The following is a 16371-nucleotide window of genomic DNA, read 5'->3' on the forward strand; positions in this document are numbered from 1 at the left end:
ACGCTCTGCCTCACTGTCTCTCACACACACACACACACACACACACACACACACACTCACCGCATCCACAGACGTGAAACTTGGTCTCTCATTCATTCTCTCCCAAGACATGAAACAGCATCCCTCAACACATCAGAGCCTCCTCCTCACTTCTTGAGTTCCACAAGACGCTGACAACCTGGCTTTTCCTATAATCACCTTGGACCACAAACCTACACACCTGCCCAAGCGTCTAGATACCCTCTTGAGTGATTTGTGTGCTATGTAAATCAATACAACATAACAAGATCATTTGGTGATGTTAGGGATCTCCTTAATTAGTCAATGGTACAAAACATAAGAATTGTTATACAAGTTATTTGATTGTCATCAAGGTGATTTTGGCTGTAGGTATTGTTAACGTATGGGAGATATAGATGGAATATAACGTTGGTTGTCTTCAAGGTGAAGACAATTTGTTGAACAAATGGTTGACTTTAGACGAATGTCCTGTAGAACTGTTTGGAAAGTTGGACAGCTTAGTTTAATTGTACATACCTACATTGTGATTTAAGACACATAATGGAGCACTACCCCTCAAACCAGCCTTAAAATTCGATGTCAAATGTATCTCTTGCTTTCAGTAGCACCTTCTCCCTTTCTGGTCTCCCATCAAATTGTAGATCTGTGAAATATATATTTTCAGTTAATCATCAAGTCTTTGTCTTAATCACATGTATTGTGAAGTAACAAAGCTTTATGGTAGCTGTACTTGCTCATACTGTGATATATTGCACGTTGCTTTTATGTAGGTTTTTGACATCATTCATTTATTTACGTTTTTCTTCACTGCAACTCCTGTTTATGTTTTGTCTCTATTTTTGAGCTCTTAAGAGGAGTGTAGCACTTCCTTAATAGTTTTTGAAACTGTGGCACTATTTATCTGCTTTTTGTCTTCCAGATGATACTGTCTATTTATTTGTAGTGAATCACCCACACTCAATTACAACAGTGGAGCTATTTAAGTTTCAAGAAAAGGAAAATGCTCTTTTACATCTCAAAACTATACAACATGAACTTCTGCACAGGTATGCAAAGATAAAATGTTATTATTGCAATTTACTGGCACTTGTCCAACCACGGTTTGAGTCCCTATGGGTCCCACTACAACAATTATGGTGCTGTACTTGTTCACATGAACAGTTGTCCACATCCTGTTTGTTGATCCAGGTCTCGAGCTACTTTGCATGGCATAATACATTTTACTTATATTTTATTTGTTGTTTAGAGGGACAGTGATGTGGAGCAAAACAGTACTCATATTTTCTCCTTTTTTGATTAGCAATGGTGGAGTAGAAGCAGTCTAATCTAAAGCATTCAGTGTGATTTACCTCAAATGCACAAATAACAGGCCAACTTGGCACTATGAAAATTATCTCTAATGTCTTGCAATGAAATGAAAGGTTTTAGAAGACAATAGTGTACATATTTTCATTGGTCTCAATTATAGTAAATCAGGCACATTCTAGCAACTCCCGAATGTCTGATCACCTCTGGTATGAACAATCCCATCATTCCAGTTGTGGGGTCTCTCTTTACATATGTTGTAAAGGATGCCAAAATCTGTTCAACGTGGTCAACCTATCATGGGTAATCATTGTAAATATTTCCACTGTAACAATATTACATGGTTTAGTCAATAAAATAGTTAGTGCTGATGGGATTAGAAGCTTTTCTGAAATGAACAGTAGGTAATCAGCCTGCCAGTAGTATTGTGAACAGTTTCCTCATGGGTGTCATGAGCAGAAAGTAAGCACACCTTTACCCAAGTATGAGGGCTGTCTCCTATGGCTCGGTACTAGTAGCTCTGCATGAGAACTATGGTGATCCTGCCTTTGATTAGCTAACTGAGAACTTAAACTGTTGGTAGGCCTCTCTGCAGACTCATAATATTGCTCTGGTTAGTGAAATGATTGGATGATACTTACCTTATGTCATCACTGACGGTTCTAGCACTGGATGACTAAAGGAGAGTATCTTCAAAATGTGAGTGGTGTCCACGAAGCAGTGTCAGAAGAGAACTGACTCCTTACGATTGAAATGTGTGCTTTTTTAAATAAAAAAGATCTTTGCTTTAGCCAACAATGACGTTTTACAAAAGCTATGAAAAAACTAAACAGGAATTGACAATGCCAAAAAGCTGGCAGCAAATGCCATAACTGTTTACTTTGAACATGTTTGTTTTAATTAAGTAAATGGGAGACTTTCTTCTCAGAGGCAAAGATGGATATGCTTCATCATCCAGTGGTTCATGCATCCAGTTGATGCACAGTTGATGCCAGCCAACTCCAAACTCTTGCTGAAACTTTTTTAGATCCACAGATAATTGCAGTACTCAAAGGCCTCTTTGGGAAAGAATACATGGACGGATAAGGATACAGAGTCGGTATGTGGTGTAGTGCTGGAGGGGCTGGACAATATTCCTTTTGCCTTACTGACAAATGCCTACAGTCGTACAAAGGATTGAAGAAAGAAGCAAATGACGCAACTCCTGCTTGGGTTTTTTTTTTTTAAACATCTTGTATGTACTGGCCTACATGTAATTGGCATATTTAGTTTACTTGTAAGTCCCTTGTCAATGGTACTCCATTTACCCAGGGTCTGTAAATTAAATCCTACAGGTGGACAGCAGGACCCATTTTGCCAAAAAGTAAAGTAGCACTGTGTTATAACTGGCAAGGCTGCTGCTATATATGAAATCCTAGGTCTCATGAATAGAGCAATTTTTCAGTTGCAAAGATCAAATTTAAGTGTTTGTGATTACAAAATGGCTTTTTGAAATGTACAAACCCAAACTGCAATTCAGTAACATGTTACTGAACTGTAGTTCCGGTTTTAATAAGAATCGATATTTAGTAGAGGTGTGTAAAGGGCATTCCTTCCCAATACATATTCTCTAGCTTATTTATTAATATTTTGCGACTGAAATCTGGTCCCAAAACATAAATATTTTTGAAAGAGTTCATGTTTTGTGGTAAGCATTCCCAAATAAGTAGGGGCCCCTAAGGGACTCCTACACCTTTTGTGAATGTTGATACAAAAATATTTGTAAGACCAGCCAGTGGCCCCTGGAACCACTGCCTGCTCATAAAAAATGTCTTCCCATTAGAGAAACGGGCTAAATTAAAAGAAAATTAAACAAATACGTTTGGTTTATTTAAAAGCAATGGTGATCTGCTGACCAATTGTAGTGGTCACAATTTGCGACCTACCTCATGCATATTAATGAGGAAGGTCAAATTGCATCTCGCTACGAGTCGATATTTTGTTAACCAACATATTAATACATAGGTTTGTCGCGTAGGCTCTCATTATTCTAATGAGACTACTGGATTTTGAGCAGCAGAATCGTCCACTGTGTGGGAGACCGAGTCTAACCCACTGTGGGTGACACCTGTCGCTCTAAATCCGGATTTTTCTCTGGCTAACTAGCAGTGCCTTATCTCTACCAGAGGGTAATGATGATTGGGCAGCCGAGCGCATGACATACTAGGCTTCTCAGGGAAGTCGTGGTCACTCAAAAGGCAACTTTTCTAATTTCCCGATGTTAAGCATGACATAAGTCACTTCCTTCTTAGCCATTAGTTATTGTTTTCGCATTAGATTAAAGGAAGAAAATATCTCCCTTGCACTGACATGCTGCCATGGAACGCGACCTGCCTTCAATGTTTAAAGTGTCCAACCCAACTGCATAATGGACCTGATCTGACTCTCTCCATGGTGTTAAGAAGACATATCTGATTGTGTAATGTCTATAGCAGAAAAGAAGATAATATTTATGCTTTATATCCAGTCGGACAAGGTGTTAATCCCATTATCCACAACAGCTGATGCCTTTTTTTAGATTTTCCTGATCTATTTGCCTTAACCGGGCAGCAGCATCTTGTTGGGAAAGTTTCCAAATTTCATTATATACTGCATATAAGAAACGCTTCCTACGTGGTATTCTGGGGCCTAACAGGAAATCTTGTAAATCAGTGGTGTTAGACAGGAGACTGAGGTGTTCTCTAACGGCATCTAGTAAGGGTGATTTTGACCATTGCTGGCACAATTTTACCACACTATATGTTGTAATTATACCTGCATGCTCTGATGATATATAGCGAGGGTCTGGCCTACTCGTCTTAAACCCCCCCCGAGGAGTTAATAAAACATTGATTCCCATTAGTATCTTGGCCACAATGACCGCCCACCAGGACGTGTCAGTGATGCATTAAATGTACCATTCTGGACCCATTCATCGAGCTGATTTTCAGCTGCATTTGTATATTTTTGCCATTTATAAAACTTTGCGGGGGCAGGTATACTGGGTATGTTTAATTCCCCAATTTTAGCTAAGCCTAAACAACTTGTCTGTTGTACTGTTTAGTTTAAAAAGATCATTTGTTAAGAAATAAGGCTTCTCTGAACAATGCTTCCTTTCCCTTAATTTGCCAATTTCTTGTTCCCCACACACTTTTCAGATCAGTTGTTTTAATCCAGTATTCATAGCCTTCTATTGATAACCGGGAAACAAAGGATTCCAAATATATACATTTCGTATTGGTCATTAATATATGTATATCCTTAGTAGGTGGTACTTTAAAATAATTTTTCACATTTTTCACATTGTGCCCAGAAAAATATGCAAACTTTTTAGAATATGTTTTGGAACTCCCCTGTGGCGGAGTCGGGCAATGTTCCTATTGCGTGTAATTTAAAAACAGTTCTGGGGCTGCTCGCTCCATGTATGAAATGGTGCCCATAATAATTATAGCAAAATATATCACCATCATTTTCTTTAAATTTGTAAACATCTTCGTTTTCAAAGACAGTATAATATTGCAATTTTATTCATCATAGAATCAACTGTCTTTACATCCCAATCATCAGAAACAATGCCTGGTATTACTATATCATTCATTGATAATTTGAACACATACAGTATTTGAATAGCTTCCGTGGGACCGTATATATCACACATTACTTTGTCCCAAACAATCCCATCAGGAATTGGCACAGCGGAAATGTTCACAAAGGATAAGTCTCTTCGGTCTTTATGTGATGAAAAATGTGGCTTTAAAACCTCCTCCACCAGTTCAACTGTTGATGTTTCAGGGAGAAAGTGACCATATATTAATAAGAAAAAGGTGATGACAAAATCAATCTAAAGTAAAAAGGTTAAGATAGTCAAAGACAGCCATAGATAGTTCCATGGAAAAATAAAAGACGTTTCTTTAAGCCAGTTTTTTAGCATACGTGTACTTGACAAATCAGCTGCGAATTAATCTGAGAAGTCATTGTTGAAGTCGGCAGTATATCCAGAGGCAGTTCGTGCAAATGGCAGAGCTGTTGCCAGTGGTGTTTCCTGTGGTGGCTCACTATAGACAGCACCATCTGTTTGTGTTGGATATGAGTTAACTTGGTCAAATGTTTCTAAATTAGTTGATGTTAGTGGAACTAATGCAAGATCATCTTCCACCCTCCCCAAGCTCGGAGAGGTGTCCGTGTTGGTATATACAACTTGTAGATGAACGTCTTAACCAGTAGTGAGAGGGATTCGGGAACTACTGGATGTTCATCTTGTTCTGCTGTGCAGGATCGGCCACATGGTGTAATTTGACATTGTCGATGAAGACAAAATGATTTTCTTCGGCACCTGCCAACGGTGGTAGAATTACAGTTCTGGTACCGTGTATCCCTAAAACTGTGACTGGTGCTTGATAAGAAGGGCCAAATTCCTTTTTCAAAGTGACTTTCTCACGTACAAGATCCCTAGCTTTGGGAATCCAGCCGGTAGATGTTACAGGCACATCCTTGATTCTTGTGGAGGTGGCACTGTTAAAAGAATTATCATCACGGAACTGTTGCAATTCCTGTAAGACTGTGACACGTTTGTTCATGTCAAAAGGTGTTTCTGCTGTCTCCACGCTAGGACCATCAAGATCCGGAACATAGATTTGAGTTCTGAACAGGCACTCATATGAAGTACGACCACTTCCCCCCCCCCCCCCCACCCCCCCCAGGGACCTTCTAGGCAGATTTAGTGCTCTCTGAACTCCATATAGGTGATTAAGCCAACTACGACCCGTACCGAAGACTCTGGCTGTTAAGGATTGTTTTAAGTCACGGTTTAATCGCTCCACAACACTATTTCCCTCGGGATGAAATGTAGACGAGTACTGGAGATAGACCCCCAACTAAGCCATGATGACCCTGAATGCCTTTGAGGCAAAAGCAGGGCCCTGGTCCGAATGGAAAGCCGCAACTGCAAGTGTACCGATAGACTCTCAAATCTTCAATAGCAGTCCGAGCGTCAGCCGAGTGTTGTGGCCACACCCATAAAAATCTGGAGCATGAATAGACCGCGACTAAAATATACCTGTATGCATTATCAGGTGTTAGGGGACCACAATGGTCCAATTATACACATTGCAATGGTTTGTTAGAAATTAAGAGGGGTGTCTGTGGCGGGCGCTTGGCAGTTGAAACTTTAATTTGTTGACATATGTCACAACAAAGGAAATACAGCTTGGTCTCTTTGTAGAGACTTGGCCACCAGTAAGGTACCTGCAAGATCGAAATTGTAGCTGCCACACCGGCATGGGCAGATGCTACCCCCTCATGCGCTGCTTTAATCAATCCTGATCTTATTTCTTTGTTGGGGATGTCCCTTACGCCTACACCTGGTATTCTAACTTCAGTTTTCAGGCGATCCCCCATTCAATAGGTGTATTTATTTGGAATTCCTTTAGAACAGGGCTTACCATCAGCCGTAGCTGTCACAGCAGCCCAAATGTGTGTGTCCGGTTTGGAACTCGAGCAAGTCACTGCAGCTACAGTGGCCACTGCCACTGCTGACTTTGTGGCTTCATCAGCCAATGTATTTCCAGCAACATGTATTCCAACGCGCTGGTGGCCAAGTGTGTGTACAACATGGACATTTGGTAGCGTCTCTTTCAGATCTGCTACTTTCCCCCACAGTAGTCTGTGTTTAATGGTGTTGCCTTTGGAATCTCTGAACCCATTCTGGCACCAGTAATGCAGGTATTCATTGAAGGACTGGACACAATAATATGAATCCCAAACAATCAGCGTAAGCTGTGCAGGATCTGTGTGTTCCAGTGCCATCAGCAGAGCTTTTAGTTCTGCCAATTGTGCTGTGCAATCCCCTAGGGTTTGCATAAAGGTATGTAGAGGACACACTTTATTGCCCTCCATGTAGCCACTTATGACTGCGCATGCAGCAGAATATTGGTGTTTAGTTCTAATTGCAGGTTGTGCTGAGCCATCGGTGTACATGACTCTATGATATTGTTGGGGCGTGGCCAGGACTCAGACAATGGCAGTCCCTTGAGATCTCTGCTCCGGAGGGGCCAACCCAAGAACCCCGGCCCAGTGCACCGGCACAAACCGCCTGAGCGCTAAATCGTCCGGCCGAGCTGCCAGAAAGTGGGCGGAGCGGCGGGACCCCCGGGTTGGGCCCGGTGAACGTTGCGGCCCGGACCGCGAGGAGACCTGCGGCCTTTCCTCCCCCCCGAAGCCACGGCCTCGCGTGAGTAGCGGGCCGCGGTGTGTGCGGGGGGAGCTGCCGGCAGGTGACGGCAAAATCGCCCGAGCCCCGGATTTTGGAGGCGGGACCCAGCGACGCTCCGTTGGACCTGCTGGTGCCCCCCCTGAAGGGGCGCCTCGCCCAAAACTGGTAAAACGGGTGTGGCCCTGTTTCCAATGGGGCCGCCCCGTGAGCACAGTCACATGCGCCATATGGACGCCCTGAGCGGCGGCAGTAAGCGGCAGACAGCCCTCCCTGACAGCAACCAGCATGAGGATAGCCGGAAGGGTGAGTGACACCCCCTATCTCCCCCTTTGAGGAGGCGCAGGCAACTTCGCACCGCCATTTGGGGGCCATCGTGGTATCCTGGTACACCACCGGCCATTGTGCGCACATATTGCGCAGGCGAGTGAGCACACTGGCGCTACCGGCGGAAAAGTGGGTACACTGAGCGGGGATCGACTTCGCCCTGACGGCACCGCGCGCCTGACACCAACTGGCACGGTGGGCCCTACCAGCGGGGGCAGGCGAGGGGGTTGACACTGCCTGGGGCAGCGAATACTTGCGACTGGCCACGCCGGAGCCCCCCCTGAAGCAGAACACGTGCGCCCAGGGCCCACCCAACGACGACCACGAACAGCACCAAGGCTGCGGAGCCTAAAACGCGGGGTAAATCTCGGCGGCGACTCCCACGACAGCGCCCAGGTCGGCATCCGGCCCCCTCCCCAGGACAAACCTCCTGGTCGGACCGATGCCCCCCAAAGGCTGACATAAGGGCAGAACCATGGACCCCCCAACACCCCCTGGGGACGGCGCAGCGGAACTGTTGAGCCAGCCACACTTCAAAGTTCAAGACACTGTAGACAAAATATTGGGGGCCATAGAGGACACAAAGTCAACACTGCAACGAGACATCAACCAAGTCGCGATTGAGGTGGGTCTCCTGAGAGCCGAACATCACAAGCTGGCTGACAGAGTCAAAGACACGGAGGCTACGCTGGCCGACATCACCCCAAGGCAGAAAGACATGGCGGCGGAAGTAACCTCACTGGCTGACAGAGTAGCAAGACTTGAACAACGCGCCGAAGAAATGGTTGAGCACGAAGGTTGTGCCGGGATGCCTGACTCCCTACTACACGTTAGAACGCGCTCACCGCGTGCCATCAAGACCGCTGGCTCCTGGCAGACCCCCGTGCCGTAATAGCTAAACTACTGCATTACAAGGACAGGGATATTCTCCTACGGAAAGCCAGAGAAAAGGGCCCGTTCAAGGTAGCAAACAGAGAAGTAACACTATTCCCAGACTTCACACTGGAGGTCCAGAACAGGCGAGCCTCATTCTTAGCGGTCAAAAGAGCATTACGAACCGAAGGGATCCAATACTCGCTCTTATACCCAGCAAGGCTGAGAGTGATCGTGGCTGGAAAGACTACTTTCTTCCAATCCCCGGAGGAGGCATGGGACTGGCTCGAGAGGCGGGGGCCCAAACACTACGACCAGCGCTGACTGATGTTGGAGCTAGTGGGACCCGCCGAGCAACTAGGAGGAAGAGGCCTGGGGATCGTCCGCGCCTGGCCCTGACGAAAACACAGAGGGAAACAGGCAGAAGAGCGGCCCTGGAGGCGGCGGCCCGGGTCGGTTGCGAGGTGTCCTCCCGTGAGGGCTCGGAAGTGGACTCAAATGACATGATCGTGTCATCCGCCGGGGGCTCGGGGAGCCCGTCCCGGGCACCAAAGGTGACTCCGCAAACAGCTGACGAGCTTGGCTGACCTGGCTGCGCGTCTGGGCCTAAAGTCATAACGAACCGAACGAATGATTGGCCCCTCCGGACCTGGCCGCTTCCCCCCTGACTATACCACTCGCCTGTCTGGCTTGGCTGGCGAGTACTGTAACTATGTGTTTGGTAAAGTTGCACCGTTGCACGTTTTTTTGGGCTACCCATAGTTCCGAGGGTGCCCTGGGGAGGGGGAGTTGGGGTTCACAGTTCCGAGTTAATCCAACAGCATGGGCAATTGAATGTTATCACAATGTAGGAACGAGCGCAACAGTGGGTAGATTGAAATGCCAGGCGCACTGGTCCTCCAATTATCAGATCCCAAGAACAGGATGGCAGATTACAATATCATAACCTGGAATGTCAGGGGGATGGGTACCCCTGCCAAAATACACAGAATATTGTCATTCCTAAAGAGAAGGGGAGTGCAGATAGCAATGCTACAAGAGACCCACATAGCCCCAGGGGAGGGAGAGAAACTCAGACGAAGATGGAGAGGGCGAGTGTTCGCTACGGAGACTCAGCCTATGCAAGGGGTGCAATGATATGGATCAGAGCAGGTATCCCTCTGACAATTGAAACCGCAAACATAGACAAGGAGGGCAGGTTTGTGATATTGGAAGGTAAACTACATGGGACCCCATTAGTTTTGAGTTGCATCTACGCCCCTAACCAAGATCAGGTTTCATTCATGACGAGCCTATTGCGACACCTTACCCGCCAGCATACAGGGGAGGTACTAATAGGTGGGGACTTTAACGCAGTACTAGACATAAACATGGATAGATCCACCCTACCGCTGCAGGGAGCTATATCAATTAAAATAGCACAAAGCTTGGTCAAATGGGTTGACTCATGGGGGTTAGTGGACATATGGCGGGTGCATCACCCAACCGACAGGGACTACTCGTTCTACTCGGGCCTCCACCACGTCCACACCAGAATTGACAGGGTGATCTGCACCCTGGGCTTGGCCCGTGGGATGACACGTTCTGAATACCTAGCCCGAACAATCTCAGACCACAACCCACTATTATTAACACTGAGGGCATCGCAGGACAGACCCCCCCCATACCGTCATGGCGGCTTGCCCCCGCGGCGCTCGAGGATCAAGCGTATAGAGAGGCACTACGAGACTACCTATCAGAACACATTGAGATCAATAAAGGATCCACCTCCTCCAGGGCAGTGGAGTGGGAGACACTTAAGGTGGGGACGAGGGATTTTTGCCTGGGGCAGTCAGTAGGGGTGAGGAAAACACTAGAAAAGGAGCTCACTGCATTAGAGAAGATCATACACGAGTGCAAGCTAAATCTGAGCCTTGCAGCACACGAGGAGGAAGAATATAACCGTGCCCGCAGAGAGCACTCCCAAGCTGAAGAAAAGCTCAGATGTCATAGCATGCAGAAATACCTGGCATCCCTGCAATCGGAGGAGGTGAGGTCAGGCAGGCTTCTGGCGTGGCTGGTGCGCCCGGGCGGGAGCAGCGAACCCATCACTAGCGTAACAGACAAAGAGGGAAACCGTAGACTTAGCCCAGGCCCCATCAATGATGCATTCAGAGATTATTACATGCACCTGTATGGTAGACCTAGCAACCTGGAGCCAGTGACCTTTGACAATTATCTGCGACAGACCCCGCTCTGGGAACTGAGACCAGAGGACAGAGACAGCTCGGGGGGCGGTGACTATAGAAGAGATCAACTACGCAATAGCGCATCTGGCTCCTGGGAGGACCCCCGGAACAGACGGTCTCCCCATGGACTTCTACAAAAAATATAGATCCTTGTTAACCCGAAGCTTGGCGGAAATGTACGCGGAGGCGTTACGGTGCAGAGAGTTACCAGACACGATGCACGAAGCACTAGTAGTGCCACTCCCTAAGTCCACCAACAGTGAGGCCTCGGTGACAGATTTCCGCCCACTATCAATGCTGAACAGTGACTTTAAGATCCTTAGCAGGATCTTGGCCGACCGCCTGCTCCCTCATATGCCCACGCTGATTCACACTGATCAAAACGGCTTCATTCCGGCCGCAGCACCTCCCTAAACCTTAGGCGTCTTTTTTCTATCATGCACATGCCCCGAGAATCGATTCCACCGACCGGGCTCCTGTTGGCGGTGGACTTCGAAAAGGCTTTCGATTCAGTTAGGTGGGACTACATGAGGATGGGCCTAGGTGAGAACTGGGTGAGATGGGTTGACCTACTATATTCGTCCCCACTAGCAAGAGTGAAGACGGGTAGAATTATATCCAGAGCATACCCAGTGTTTCGTGAAACCAGACAGGGATGCCCCCTCTCCCCGCTTCTGTTTGCCCTAGCGATTGAGCCTCTCGCGAGCCGACTGCGGAAGGAGGGAGCAGGACTGGGGGTAATGTGCGGACCAACTGAACACATTGTCTCCCTGTATGCTGACGACATACTAATATACCTTGGGGACGGCAACAGCATCCTCCCCTGGGCCCTCAGTGTCTTAGAGAACTTTGGCAAGGTCTCCGGACTTTGCCTAAACCGCGGCAAAACGTACGTGTTCCCTCTGTCTCCTGATGGCGTGCGTCCTGCTTCATGCCAGATAGACGTGAACTGTGCCCCCCGAACCTTCAAGTATCTGGGTATCCAGATATTCCACGAGCTGGGAGATCTCAGGGAGGGTAATCTGAGCAGGGCACTGCAATCGCTGAGGTCCTCGGTGGGATTCTGGCGTTCTTTGAAACTCACAGTAATGGCTAGAGTGGCACTGTCCAAAATGATTATGCTTCCCCGACTCCTCTATTACTTCGCAAACCTACCGCTGCTGATTTCCCCGCCCCCCCCCCCCCTTCCCCCCATCATGGTTCCGCGACCTGAATATGCTGCTAAGGGAACTAATATGGGATGATGGTCGTAGGCGCACCGCATTTACAACCCTCTGCAGACCGACTCAAATGGGAGGACTGGGCGCCCCCGACTTTGAGGCTTATTACTTGGCTTCCCAGCTACAATGGGTATCTGGTTGGTTGTCGGGCAGAGGACCACTGGATTTGTGCACACCTCAGGGGACAATAGATGCAACATGGATTGTGGCACGCATGATAGGTAGGAAGATAGCCCTACCTGGTAGCAACATAATGACGAGTGTTGCATTAGAATGCTGGGAGAGGTGCATGAAAAGAGTGGGAGTGGGCCCCCCCTATTCTCCGGCTCTGCCGATTTCGGCACTGGTCCTGGGAGCTGGGGGACTGTGCCCGGGAAGCCTTGGACTTGGGCCATGGACAAGAGCAGGGATCGAGTCCGTGAGCGGCCTCTTTAACGGGGGGTACTGAGGGATTTCTCTGCCCTAACAGAAGCGGGTGTTCCCCAGGGCCAGTTCCTACTCTTCGGGAGGCTGGTTCACACCCTGAAAGATCACTGGTGCACGATAAACGCAGAGCCCGCAGTCCACGGGGTACTGCACCGTTTGCTGACATCGGGGGATGAACCCCACCTGATATCTAAAATTTACCGGGCCCAGGCCCACGCAGTATTGGACCCCTTGCAATCCCTGAGGGAGCGATGGGGAGGCACCATTGGGAGGGAATTGACTGAATCAGAATGGAGCAAAGTACTAGCATACCCCCGGGTGGTCTCACGTAACATGCGACTACGTTACATCCAATATAATTACCTACACAGAACGTACCTCACACCGCACCGACTATTCCGAATATACAGAGGTACCCCCAGGACATGCCCAAGATGCCAGGGGGGCGAGGCAGATTTTGACCATATGGTGTGGGGGTGCCCGGTGCTCCAGACCGGCTGGAGGGAGGCACTGGCTGCCCTATCCCTGCTACTGGAGTGGAGTTAAGGCCCACCCCGGACCTGTGCTTGCTGGGACTCAGGCCGACTGAGTTAAAGGGGAAAGTAAGAGGGCGTTTTCTAGACCTAACACTGGCCCTCTATAAAAAGCTGATCTCAAAGGGCTGGATGGCCCCGGTCTGCCCGTCACTTACCGATTGGAAAAGGGATGTTACAAAATGGTCCAGGGCTGAACTACAGGTCCTGAAAGCCGAGGAAGCCAAGGGCGTCCGACTTGTTCCTTCCGCCCCGACCTGGGAAGAACTGGTGACAACATGGGACGCACTAACTAAGAGAACAACAAACATCGATGTAGGGGCAGCCGGGGAGCGGCATGCCTCAGGGGGTGGTCCTGAACAGGAGGTTGCCCAGTTGGTGCCCTGAGGTCCCTGTACTGACAATAGGACCACATGTAGAAACGATAAAAAAGCCACACGAACCGCCACCATTCACAATGCCTCAGGAGCAAGGGGGTGGAAGAGGCAGATAGAGCAGACTCCTGCCCCACTCACACACTGGTGCGCCCCGGACATGGCCCCCCATAAGGCTGACATAGCACGCCAGCTCCTAAAAGAACATTAACCACAAGTATCACCCACACAATGCTGTAAAGTTGACCCTTTGTTTAGTTTGACTACCCTTCCTATCCCCTCCTGGTTTCCCTTTCCTCCCTTCTTTTCCCTTTCCCTCCCATTATCTCCGATATTCACTTCCTATGATCCCCTCTCCAAGTTGCAAATAGGAATGGGTTTTTTATCCACATATTTGTTACATACAAAAATGGCATAAAACCAATACATTAAGACCAACGATGAACTCGGCGCAGTGGGTCAAGGGGCTTAAAGCACTAGAGTCAGGTCCCGATAACTGCACAAACAAAACTAGGGGTGCCGCAAGAACTAACAGTGTAACACGAGTAATGTATGCTACAACTGTGTCCAGCTTATATGTTCATGTATAACTGATGCAAGTGATTACTCTGAACCGACACACAAATGTACAATAACAAAATGTTAATAAAAAATATTTAAAAAAAAAATTACTGATATTGTTCAAAAGGCAATGTATTTGCTGGAACTGGGTATTCTATTTCGTATTGCAAAAATTCTTGTTTTTAATTATGGGTCAAAAATATAGTCTACATCAGTGGCTGTCAGAGACGTAGCCCATTGTATCCGACGTGGATGTAATGCTTTTGCGTTTGGAACGCTGGCTTTTGTAACCGCCTCTAGGGCTGGGATCGGAGAAACGACAATAATGCATTTTCCTTGGGGATGAGGTCTTTAATGACAGGCATCTGCACAGCAGTGAGAATTTTCTCAGTGGGAGCAAAGCGTTGTTCTACCGCTGAATATAAGTGTGATTTGTATGCAATCGGGACTGTCTCACCTTCATTGAATGTCACATAAGTGAAACCGATGGCCCCAGCTATTGCTATGATGACCAAATGTGTTTTGTTTTCCCTCTTGTGTAAGTGTTGTGCAGCAAGCATATCTGTCTGCAACTCTCGAAGAATGCGTGTATGTTCAGTTGTCCAGAATTTACTTGAAAAATCATGACGTATTAGATCATATAAAGGTTTTATACGTGTAGCATAATCTGGAATGTAAACTCTGCCAAAATTTAGGAAACCCAATAGTGTTTGGAGTTTTTTAATTGTATTTGGTGGTTGTAACTGTGCGCATTTCTCTAAGAATTGTGGCGCTAGGTTCTCTCCTTCACTTCACAGCTCATATCCTAGGAACAGGATGCTGAGGAAGGCTATTTTTTGTTTTTTTGAAGTTGAATTTGTAGCCAAATTCTGCAAATCCGACAACAATGCGGGCTGCCCGTCTCAAATGTTGTAGTAATTCATCATCCGTAAAATAGATATCATCTATATAGGATAATGCTTCAGGGTCAAAATTGCAGTAACACAAGCTGCGAACAGTCCTGGGCTGTTCTTATACCCCTGAGGTAAACAACAGAATTTTTTCTGGGAGCCTAGTATACTGAAACTTGTTAAGTCTCTACTCTCAGGCGTTATATTCTGGCATAAAAAACCATTGGAAATGTCCAGTGTTGTTTTGTATTTTTTTCACACTGTTATTCATTAGTGCTGTGCTATACGAGTTTTGGATAGCATAAGTGCATGTATGACTGTTAAAATGTCTATAGTCGAAGACTATTCTGTATGAATGGTCTGGCTCAGCTACTGGGAATAATGGATTATTCATTGGTGAGACACGGGGTTCAACTACGCCCTGGTACTCTAATTGCGTGGGTATTTCTCTCACCAGTGCTTTTGCTTCATGTTTTATAGGATACTGCAGTTGAGGTTCACTTTTAATTGGAATTACATGGTAGGGGGATTCTTTATCCCATCCTACATGCTTTCTGTATAATGCGGGTGCTTGTGCTAAAGCCCATTCTATGGAATAGGATTCGGCAAGTTCCTCTGGAACAAGGGGTGAGAAGGAAGGCTTAATGACATGATCTCCATATGGGCAGGTACGGACAAATTCCGGTGGCCAATCTTGTTCGGCCAGCAAAACATCATATATGTTTACCACGCGATCCCAAAAGGTTGCGTTTATTATGTGCTCAATGTCTCCTAACTGTAGCGTTACTTTATACACTCTATCAGGCGTGGAGACACGCATGTCCCCAGTTTCTACTTGTATAAAGTCATCAGTTACTTTTACCTCAAGATGCTCTAGAAGATTCCGGCAAACTACTGTGACCTCTGCAGCACTGTCTAGCAATGCTAGAGCCCAATTCTTGTTCTTCAAGAGGACCCTCTTCCTGAGTGGCATGTCGGACTGCGACTGCTGCCACTTTTTTCTTTTTGAATTGTGGTTTTTGTTTGGCAGGTTTCTCTTCCTTTTTAACAGAAACCTCCGTAGAGCGTTGTGATTCCTGTCTTGGTTTCACATACTCTGTCCTTCGCTCTGATCGCCCACCTCTCTCATTTCGTTTTTCCGATGAGTCCTGAAAGGAACGAGATTGGCATGTATCAGTATATTGATATCTATCAGGCGTTTTTATGTTATCTCTATTCCTGAGATTATACCTATTCTGCGCGGTCTCCATACGCAGAGATTCTCCCCTCTCTTTTTTTTAGGAGTTTGTTGCTTTTTATCCCAGCGTTTATTACCCTCAGGTGCTTGCTTAGGGGAATCTTTATTCAATTTACCCTGAAATTGTGTTTCTTGTGGTCTGGCCCTTAG

At 46.8% G+C, this 16371-nt stretch overlaps 1 protein-coding gene across 1 annotated transcript in view; it reads left to right on the forward strand.

Moving 5' to 3' along the window:
- LOC138262057 (serum paraoxonase/arylesterase 2-like) overlaps window positions 1-16371 on the forward strand; it is a 197773-nt gene that overhangs the window by 112138 nt on the left and 69264 nt on the right. Inside the window, exon 5 of the mRNA XM_069211746.1 lies at window positions 941-1067. Coding sequence (XP_069067847.1) covers window positions 941-1067 — 127 coding nt within the window. The remainder of the gene's footprint in view (window positions 1-940; window positions 1068-16371) is intronic.

This window comes from Pleurodeles waltl, chromosome 10, assembly GCF_031143425.1.
Source record: "Pleurodeles waltl isolate 20211129_DDA chromosome 10, aPleWal1.hap1.20221129, whole genome shotgun sequence".
NCBI lineage: Eukaryota > Metazoa > Chordata > Amphibia > Caudata > Salamandridae > Pleurodeles > Pleurodeles waltl.